Here is a 10731-nt window from a genome sequence, read left to right as displayed (position 1 = left end):
CTCTGAGTGTGACGTAAAGTGGTTTGGGTTGAATAACCTGAAGTAGCTTGACCATTATAATGCCTTACTCATCGTTAAAACCTTCTCATGAATTATGGGTTTTTGTGTTTACAGTTTTGCATGAAAGAAGAACATACATATATATAAGTTATTGTGAGTTGTGCTCCGATGGAATAGTGTGAGTTTGATGTAGGTTGTTATCTGTAACAGCTGAACTTTCCTTGTGTATGTTGTACATCATCATGAATTTTACAATTTTTGGGGGGCATCTGGCTAACTAACATAAGCTTTTTTTCTCTTTATAATGTCTTTTACAGGAATGAGATGCATGTTTATTATTCTACTTGTTCTTTGGATTTAAATTTGTTTCCTTTTAAGACGTTTTAGCCATTGTTAATTCTCATAGACTGACTGCGACTGAATAAGTGCCTTATATAATGAATGCGAGGGCTAGGGAATGTGCAGGAGTATTTGACGCCCACGCAGACCTTTGGGTCTCAGCACATTGTGTAAGTGTGTGAGTGCAATGAATTCATGCATGATTAGGTTTGAATGCAATGTGTGATTATGACTTGAAGCACAGTTCCATACCAGCAAAAACATTTTTAATGGATAAGCCTCTCCTAATCACCTTCTCTTCCCAGTTCTACTCCTTCCCTGGAGCTACACCAATGACACAAAGTGATTTGCTGCTTCCCTGTTTATTATTCCTCATTTTATGACAGTTCACAATGTCCTCCAATCTCTCCTTGTTTGCCTCTATCACAAGTGTTGCCTCCCCAGAGTCTGAGCTGAACGCCTCCCTCCTTTGTGTGTCGTTGCCTCTATCTTGACACCTGACAACAGCTTCATCACTTAGAGGAATAGAGCGCTCAGTTCATTGTATTTTATAGCAAGTGTATGTTTATCAATAAAATATTTTGAATGGGACTATGTCTGTTTATTTTCTTCCTCTGTTTGTCTTTGATTAAAATGCTCCTTCATTCCGGAGATAAAACAATACTTTAATCTTTCCCTCACATATGTCGTCAAATACAACAATTCAAGAAAAAGCAAGTAGCCTCTCGCCTAATAAAAGCGCAATCAGCTGTGTGAATTGAAAAAAAATTAGAACAAATATTTAATTTGGCTATTTGATTCTGATAACTAAAGTATTTCAACATTGTTGCTGGTTAAGTTGTGTTGCATTTCAGAAACATTGCTTTGTAATTTATGATAACATGTAGCAAAATTGGCTTTCTATGGTGGCCCTGAAGGTCAACTGTCTAAATATTTCACCTGCTGCAAAAATACACTGTAATATTTACAGTCTATGATCCCACCACCCCCACTCATGTAATCTTGTACCTTTTTAAACTCAATCCTAATTTGCCATAAAGTTTGTTTTCCCCCACCCCCTCTTTCATTTCAATACATGTTTTCAAAGGATAATTATGAGAGCGCTGCAGGGTGTGACTGCAGACAGTGTTTGCTGTTTTTCTTGTAATAATATTCTGCGGAAATTTGAGCAAGCCACATTTGATGGGGTAGGAACCAAAATCTGACAGAGAACGGCGGAAGAATAAAATAGGGGAACCGGAAGTATGTGCATATTTTGATGCCCGCCCCTTTCGTATCATGTGAGGTGATGGTGGTTTGTTGTTTTTCTGTCAAATCCTTCCTCAAACAGCCGAACGTCCAAATAAAATGGAAACAAAAGAAGGGCCGCTGTATGCAGTACGTAAATCTCCTTAATGTTATCCGGTTGCCATGGCAACGGACAGTTTGTTTGCTTGAGTGAAATACATACCGTGTAGCAGTTAGCCTGGGCTGGCTAGCTAGAAAGAGCATCCTAGATTATCCTTTATTTGACTTTATATTTTAGCATTCCTTAAGCATCGTTTAAGAAATACGTTCGTGAACACGTACATCATCATGGCTCCCTTTTATTTCATGAAATGATAAATAGCATAACAAGTTGATTCACGGTCACAAGTTAGGTGTTTTGACCTGGAAAAAGCCCTTAATCGTTTAAATATACAATATAATGTGCAGCATCAATCGTCTTAATATACAGTATAATGTGCAGCATTAATCGAGTAAAGAAACAGTATAATGTGCAGCATTAGTCGTATTAATATACACCATAATGTGCAGCATTAATTAGGTTAATAAACAGTATAATGTACATCATTAACCGTTTAAATATACAGTCTAATGTGCAGCATTAATCATGTAAATAAACTATATTCTGTAGCATTAATCGTGTTAATATACAATATAATGTGCAGCATTAATCGTTTTAATAAATACAGTTGCCTACTAGTAATGTGCAGCATGTTAAATGTGCAACAACATTTTTTTGTATTTTTTTCTGTTCCCTTTGTTTAAGTTAAAATAGAGACTTACCTGAAGACGTCAAAACACATTAATTTGATTTCAATATGTTCTCGTTTGTTTTAGCCAGCAGGCCCCTCAGTAGATATGACACGAAGTCTCGAAGAAGACTCCATGGTGGATGGGCCTTTGATTTCTGCCGACGCCCTCCACTCTGCCATCAGGAGAGAGTTTCAGACCATACCGACACCCTGTCATGCTGGCCTGCTTTCTTTACTGCACGTATGATATGCATACACACATTCACTGATTGATTAAACTTACTCATTAATGAATTTATTCTCGAATATAAATGAGTAACCTGTTGTAGCTGAAATTGACACAAAAAAATAAGACAATTACATTCAGAAATTGTTTAAAAAACAGTAATGTATGAATGATGCTTCTTTAATTTTATTTTTGAATAATTTCAGATATACTGATTATTTTTATAATCACCTGCTTTACTCCCAGTGGTCTATTCTTTATTTGTTTCAGGTTGTGTACGTGGTGTTGTCGGTGTGTTTGGCAGTGCTATGTGTGTTGAAAGTTGGTCAGGAGGAGGTTTGTGTGAGTGTTTTAGGTAAGGTGCAAGGTGACAGCGTCATTGTATTTGGGAAGGTGGCGTTATGGGCCCTGGTGCTGTTGTTCACTAAGTGCATGCAGCACCATCACAGCCGGGCCAGGAGCCGAGGATACCTGCATTTCTACAGAGAGATGCAGGGACTGAAGCACCTGCCGTTCACTGTGCATTCTGCAGGTACATCATAATGCACAAATGTTCTCAGTATGTCAGTCGGGTATTTACTAACTTATACATGTAATGTTCAGGTTTTCCCACAAGATGGCAGTAATGCTACAAATGTATGTTCATGTGCAGGAAATGTTTTGCTGCTGGTTGTTCTGGCTGCAAGACTCCCGCTTCAAGTGCAAACCTACATGCTGCTCAGCGTCCTGGGGCTGGAGGTCTTGGTGGCCGTGCCGTGCCTGCTCTATTACACAGGTATATTACAAAACTCAATTATGTTGTTTTCTTCAGATGTTGCTGATTAGCCATTTTGTAGAACAGTAGACCTTTCTGATGCTGTCTGGAGTTTTATTTTCAAATGTGTAACAAACACACACAACACAAACACAACTTTAGCGTGTTCTTCTTCCACAAACTACAACCAACCTTTTCTGCTACATCTTCCTCTCAATTTCACCAAGACAGACAAATTAACAGTAAACTAGAGTAAAACTATCTCACTTCAAAGATGAAGAAAAGATCATTACCTTATCACTATGGACTTAGTTTTACTACATAAGATACACAAAAAAGAAATAAAACCAGGAAGGAAAAAAACTTATCAGCAGGGTTTTCAATTATTGTGTCACTTTCTTTACAAATGCAATCAGGTTTAATTATCATCAAAAGGAATACAAATGCAATTTGAACAAACAATATAATTCAGATTTTTATACCAAATAAGTTTAAAAAATACACTGTGGAGTAAGGTTAAGCCTATGAAGTTTTTAAGCTATGTATGCACCTAAATTAAGCTGTTGACCTAAGAGACTTAAAAAAGCCATGACAGTGTTAACACACATTATACTGGGCAGACAGCCCGCATAGCCCCATACTGAGCCCTCATACTGCCTCAGCATATTTGCTGACAGTTTTTTTAAGATCGACAAACTGCACTTGCTCTTGAGCCCTCTCATACGTTTTGCAAGTTGTGTTCATATACTCAGAAGGAGAAGACAGAGAGATGTCCACTGTAAGGTTCCTCCTTAAATGCAAAGTCTGAGGTGTGACATGTTTAATATGAATCATGTGCCCATTGATTTCATAAGCTGGTTGCTTCTGCTGTTTTCCTCCACTATTAGACGACATGAGGCTGTTGTGCTCACGGAGTCGCAACTGAAACCGTTATCATAGCTGGAGTTGTATTTTGGGAAACTATCAAACACACGTTGTCCTCACCTCCCCATTAATAAGAGAGTGTGTGTGTGTGTGTGTTGTATTTCTGGATTTTTTTCCCTTAAATTTAATTCACCCTGATTAAAGCTGATAATCTTTCAGCCCAATTCGACATTACACTCATGTAAATAATTGGATGCTTTTCACAGGTACAACAGGTACAGAAACAGTTGAGAAAAGTATCATTTTATGTTTCTTTGACAACAGTTTCTTTCATTACGTTCCCAAACTTCTCCCACAGTGGGCACATTTCTGCCATAGAGGTATATGGAGGCACACCCTGTAGATTACATTACACAAATAGACACACACACACACAAACTACCCCCACACTCTATCTGAGCACATTCGCATCACAATACCTGCCCTGCCCTTTTCAGACTCGACAGCATGACAATCAACCATTCAACTCCCCGTCCTCCCTCCCTCCCTCTCTCCCTCCTTCTCTCTCTCTCACTATGTCTTTTTGTCAATCTGTTGATTTTTTTGCTTCCCAACACCATGACATGGATGGTGGTTAATACCTATTCTCATCTATCTCTCCACAATCTTCTTTTCTCCGCCATTGGAGTTAGGAACTATTTCAAAGAAATATCTTCCCTTTCAGCAACTGCAGCTTATTTTACGTCTTGTTGAAATTACTTTGTGCTGCAAAAGCACAACAGGAGAAATGAATTACTTTGCAACATCACACAATACAATGCCCTAGATAGATAGATAGATAGATAGATAGATAGATAGATAGATAGATAGATAGATAGATAGATAGATAGATAGATAGATAGATACAGTAGATAGATAGATAGATAGATAGATAGATAGATAGATAGATAGATAGATAGATAGATAGATAGATAGATAGATAGATAGATAGATAGATAGATAGATAGATAGATAGATAGGACCCAACTCTGCAGTTTTGAACAGACTTCTTTTGATCCTCTGACTTGCTTCAAAATACAAATCATAGTTTACATTTGTTTGAAATGTTTTAACAAATGTCTCAGTTCCAAGAAACACTCGCACCTCCCTTCAGTTCATCACAGTTCATCACTTTTGTCATCTGGTGGTGTTTCATCCAGCACCACCATCTGATTAAAAACTGTCACATGTCCATTACTTCGGTTAATGACCCGAAACCCAAGACAAACACTAATGCTTAACTAATGCAATGAATGCGGTATTTACATTTATAGCAGCTTCATTTCAAAATGATGTCTGCAACAGTTTTAGCCCGCAAATGTTATCAACTAGCTCAAAGCACTTTCTCATTATGCATTACTGTTCCACTTAGCAACCTTGTCAGGAACAGAACGCTCTTCATAGCTTCAAATTGTGTACTTAACTCTCAGTGTGCTTGATCAGAAATAAAATCTGTTATAGCAAGTTATAAATTATGGGAAAAAAACTGAAGGAATTTCATCTCACTGAAATCATCCAACTGATCTGTGACCATTCATTTTAGCCATGTTGCACTGACATGTGACAGAGACACATGACCCCTTCTATCAAAGCAATTAAAAGGAGTCCCAGCTTCCTAAGTATGCATTTTTCTGAGTTTATTTCGGGATAAATCTGCTTTAGGGTGGGCACCTTTATTTCAGACAAATGCATTAAATGTTAACATTAATGTTACATGTTTAATTAAATGATATACTTTAAAAAGCCATAATCTGTTTACATGTAATGACAAAAACAACATAACTAGTATGTTTTGTTAAGTCCAATACGCTCTCCTCCTGCTCTGTGTGTGAAGGGAAAATGTAGTTAAAGATGCACTATCAGAGGATATTGATATTGAAGAATGTGTAATGAAAGGAAATCTATATTAAAGGTGTGTTTGGCAGCCGAGGGGCACTGATATTTGCTGCAGATACCAGAGAGTCAGGAGAGTAGATAAGAGGCATTAGGATTTAGCCTAGCCAAAGGGTAGCCCTCAACCCACTCCACCCAAACACACACACACACACACACACACGCACACGCACACACACATTGTCCCGCTGTGTTTACAGTGAGGGTGATCCAGAGTGTATGTGGGGGTATCTGTGATCGCCTGCTACATTCCTGCTCAGATCAGTGCAGTCAGGCACGATGCAAGCCCAGCGACGCCTCGCAGCACAAACCTCTTTAAGCAGACACACACTTGCACTGATGCTGAGTCAAGGTGACATCAGGAGGAAAGCACAACTTTTTTTAGGCAACAGAGAGGGAGAGATGTAATGCCTGCAGCTATGAAGTCCATACAGGAAGACCTCGTTCGACTTCTCTTTGAAGTGCATGCTCATTGTGAGTGTGTGTGTGCCTGTGAGTGTGTGTCTTTGAGGTTTGCTGTATGTTTCTGCCTCTCTCATTTTAACATGAATGCACTCTCCTCTTTAGAACTACATACACTTCAAAGCCATGTCTTGTCCTTCAAAGGCTTAATTAAGAATACATCTCTCTCCTCTGCCAGGCAAGAAGTTAGTGTAAGCACTGCAGGGCACACAGTTACCACACACACACACACACACACACACACATCCCGAGATACTTACAGTACACCGTTGTCTCAAACAAACCTTATGGACTGTGAGACAGGGAAGATGTCAGATGGGATGATGAAAGAATGTCTCCCAGTAATTGAAAGTATAAGTACTATAAGGATAAGTAATATTACGGTAAAGGCTTGCATTACATATGAAATGATGTTAAAATGTGCAGAAAAAAACACACTGAAATTATCTAAAGTAAAAGGATCCAATGCAGATGACTGTCCTTTTTAATGTTTGAGTTTAAATCACACGAGGATCATTGTCGCTTAGAAAATATTAGACTGCTGATGGAGAGATGAAATATTTAGAGGAAATAAAAACAACCCAGGAATAAGTCAGTTTGTATCTTTTAAAAAAACAGTGAAAATAAAAGGTTTAATGTGTTTTAAGGTCATAAAATCACATTTGTGACTGTAGAAACTCCAACAATAAAGTTTTTAGTTTTCATTCGAAAATTCACGAGGCAATCGGACAAACTGATTCTTCTTCTCTGCTCTGTTTGTCCTTGAATCTAATCTTTGCAGCTTTCATCAGGTTTTCAGCTCCTGTTGAGCCAAGAACCAGGATTTACTTTTCAGCAAACTGTCGACGTGCATACTGCCTTATAAACTGTTTATTGTCCTGTGTTACGACTTAAATGTTCTTCCTCCTGTCCTCTTCGTCGTCTTGTGTATCTTCATCCTGTCTCTGCATGCTTGCCGGGATCCATTTCCCCTCTGCTTCTTTGATTTTTTTTTTTTGCTTCATGCAGTGCGCATACTTGTGAGCACTCTATGTGTTACCATTAGCCGTTAGCACCTCTGCAGCTTAACAGTTATCACCTGGAAATGTGCACCTCTTAATGGATGATCCGAGCCTCTCAGATCTGTGTAGACCATGTCTGAGCACTGTATGTCCAACCGTGTGAGAGTCTCTATCAGGAGTGTGTGAAATGTGCCACCTCCTCCACACCGGCCCCCTTCATCCTTCCATCCATTCATCCATCCATGCTTCCAGATTTCTCTGTCCAATTTCGACCCCCTGCTATAATACACCCAACTCCACAGACGGGAAGGTCTCTCAGATTTCTTACAGAACCTGAAAAGATGTGAAGATGCAACATTTTCACGGTTATGTTTTAAAGGTAATTATTGATTAAAGTCAAATTATCCTCCTCCAAAAATGCTTCATTTTCAACTTCACTAGTATTCATCCATCAAATTTACCACGCATGCTTTGAAGAGACTAAATCAAAAGCTTTTTTTTCTCTGATGGGAATCCTTTATTTATTTTCCATATTTAAGAACTTTCTCAAACTCGTGTTTTTTTCGGCTTTTCAACATCAAACAGAAACGGTGTTAAGGGTGCTAGAAGTTCAAAGGAAATCTTTTATTAAACATTGTTCATGTGTAATTGAAAATCCTTATTCTGTGTTGCTCAGAAGTTGACCTCTACGGAGATTAACCTAACTGTCTCTGCCTTTCTGGAATGTCTCTCTTTCTCACATACTTGCTTACTATTACTTCATGTACAAACACACACACACACACACATACACACACGCACACACACACAGATTTAGGGCTTCATTATGCAGGAATGTGCAGTATTTCTTTAGATTGTGTGCGAGTGTGGATGCAGAGATGCTGCACTGTAGCAAAGTAAAGATAGCACTCTTTAGAACCTCCCTGACAATTTCCTCTGGCTAATGACACCCGAGTCTTATCAATACTGAAGCAGCTCCTCCCTCTGCTCTTCCTCACACACTCGCCCAGCTAACCTCACACACCTCGGGCTTATCTTGATTCTAACAGCACCCGCATCTCCCATATTTAAAGCACCCGCTCGTCTTCCGGCTTCTGTATACCCCATAGCCACACCTTGCTGCTAACCCCGCCTCCTGTGTAAAGGTGTATGTTTAGGGTGAGAGAATTAGAGGTTTGAGTGCAGGATATGGCAGCCCATAAGAGCTAAGTGCAGGATATAACAGTCTGTGTGTTTAGGAGAGGGAGAGGGATGGAAAACAGTAAAAAAACAAACGAGTGCTGTTTCTCACCTGAGTGGTTCATGTTTGCAGGACAGCTCTCACTGCACTATAACATCTGTGCATTTTTTTTTATGTGCAAGATAAAGTGGGGGATTGATTTGTGTCTTTTGTGGTTTTAGTGAAGGTGATGCAGTTCAACAGAGAGCGAGCCGCACCAGACGTGAGCCAAGAGGAACATTCACGCAACTTCAGCGTCACAAGCGTGCCAACTGAGACTGGCTTCAGGTACAAAGATTATACTCACAAAAGTTGGCCAAAGCCCCTTTAATACATCCCGTGTTGCTTCGTGCTCTGCAGACAGATCCTCACATAAAGGTACTTTTCCTGCTCAAAGCTTCTGACTGATCTGTTACAATTTATGTTGAATTGATTGGTCAAATTTTGACCTTCTCATGTGGGATTTATCCTAAAAAATGACCTTCCATTTCACGTGTCACCCCCCCCCCTTTTCTGGAATGAAGGTAAACAAAAGTCCTGCTCATTTATACAAATGTGTATTGTCTATCTGTGGGGAAACACTCTGATGTGACTTGCAAATCATCCTTTTTTGCTGGTAATACCTCCCTTTTTAGATAACATTAAAAAAGTACCGCAGGTCCAAATAGTTGATTCATTGACCAGTCGACACAAAAATGATTCGTTGTCTCAGCTCTACACGTGTTCTTTTTAAGACTTATTTTTCCTGATACAATCCGACAGGATAGGATTGTCCTGTGGGAGGCACAAATAGAAAGCTCCCGTTTATCTTAGCTGATAGACAGGCACTACCAATGTGTAGCTCATTTGTTCACATCCTACAGAACATACAGAACGTGTGCTAATATGTGTCACAGGGAGCACTCGAGTCTTGAAGAGGTGGTGGAGAAGCAAGCTGACCTGATTGAGTACCTGAAACAGCACAACACCTTACTAAGCAAAAGGCTGCTCAACCTCACCGCTCAGCACTGACCACAGTCCAACCTCCTCCTGGTCGGCATCTCCCTCCAACACAAAGGAAGGGGATCCAAGCTTGAAGAAACCGTTGATAAAAAGACTAAAAAAGTAAGACGATCCCCGCGCACACGAGCACCTGTGTGCACGGACTTGAAAGCGGAGATGGAGAGATTACGCAGGAGAAGGTGAGCTGTAAGTGTAGGGTAGTTAAAAAGGGGAGGTGGTGGGAGGAGGAGGCGGGGAGTCATGGGTCACAGATCAGAGGTGAGGGGTTTTTATCACTGTGTTACGACCCTCAGTGACCCACGTTTGCTGCCGTTTGAGTTTCTGGGAGAGAAACAGAAGGGGCAAAATAGTTTTAGAGATCATTTGCACTAAAGGGGGGGGGGGGGGCGAAAGAGGAGGAGATGGAGGAGGGAGAGAGTAAAATCTCTGAAAGTGCTTTTTTATTTGTCTGATTGTGTAAATGGTTCATTTGGTTGTAGTTGTTTTTTTTCTATCTTTTTCAATAATGTAGGCTTTTGTGTATTTGATCTGATTCCAATAAATCTATAATCTCAAGTTTTTGTTTTGTTTGTTTCAGTAAATCTTGACAAAGGTGCAGTGAGATACATGTGCAACAGTTTTTGTTTTAGCTTTTTGTCAGGTGATGTAGTAGCTGAATGAAGAAAACACAAACAATAGTGCTGCTGACACTTTGAACAATTACTTGGTGTGAATGTCTTTCCCCGCCCTGCCTTCTTTTTTCTGTGTTAAATTTCAACAGTCACGGGAATCTTCGTTAACGCAACATCGAGGTCGTCATTTGAGCCCTTGGTGTTTTCCTCCCGTTGAGATTTCTTTATGCTGTTGCGTCTGTTAACTCCACAGGGGAGAGCCGCCTTTACGACTCCTTTCCCATGTAGCTTCTCCTTGGAGCT

The 10731-nt window shown here is 39.8% G+C and overlaps 1 protein-coding gene across 2 annotated transcripts; it reads left to right on the top strand.

The window, feature by feature from the left end:
- The first annotated feature begins 1563 nt into the window (after positions 1-1563).
- Positions 1564-10372, top strand: tmem192 (transmembrane protein 192). 2 transcript variants are annotated; one of them, XM_079372435.1, is made up of 6 exons: positions 1564-1716; positions 2447-2598; positions 2854-3115; positions 3236-3358; positions 8998-9103; positions 9712-10372. In XM_079372435.1, exons 2-6 carry the CDS (start codon positions 2464-2466, stop codon positions 9824-9826), a joined length of 741 nt encoding a protein of 246 aa, XP_079228561.1. In that variant the 5' UTR covers positions 1564-1716; positions 2447-2463; the 3' UTR covers positions 9827-10372. The 2 variants fall into 2 exon arrangements, with proteins under 2 accessions (XP_079228561.1, XP_079228560.1); XM_079372434.1 differs by having other exon boundaries at positions 1566-1716; positions 2443-2598.
- Positions 10373-10731: the final 359 nt, after the last annotated feature.

Source organism: Symphodus melops (genome assembly GCF_947650265.1).
Source record: "Symphodus melops genome assembly, chromosome: 2".
In the NCBI taxonomy this organism is placed as follows: Eukaryota; Metazoa; Chordata; class Actinopteri; order Labriformes; family Labridae; genus Symphodus; species Symphodus melops.
Note: the sequence above shows the minus strand (reverse complement) of the source record. Positions and strands in the feature narration are given on the sequence as shown.

Bases quoted from the DNA above. Each gene is read 5' to 3' on its own strand.
- tmem192 (XM_079372434.1), top strand. From the start codon at position 1,687: ATGGAAACAAAAGAAGGGCCGCTGTATGCA. The intron at 1,717-2,442 runs GTACGTAAATCT...CGTTTGTTTTAG, and splicing joins AAGAAGGGCCGCTGTATGCA to CCAGCAGGCCCCTCAGTAGA. The intron at 3,359-8,997 runs GTATATTACAAA...TTGTGGTTTTAG, and splicing joins GTGCCTGCTCTATTACACAG to TGAAGGTGATGCAGTTCAAC.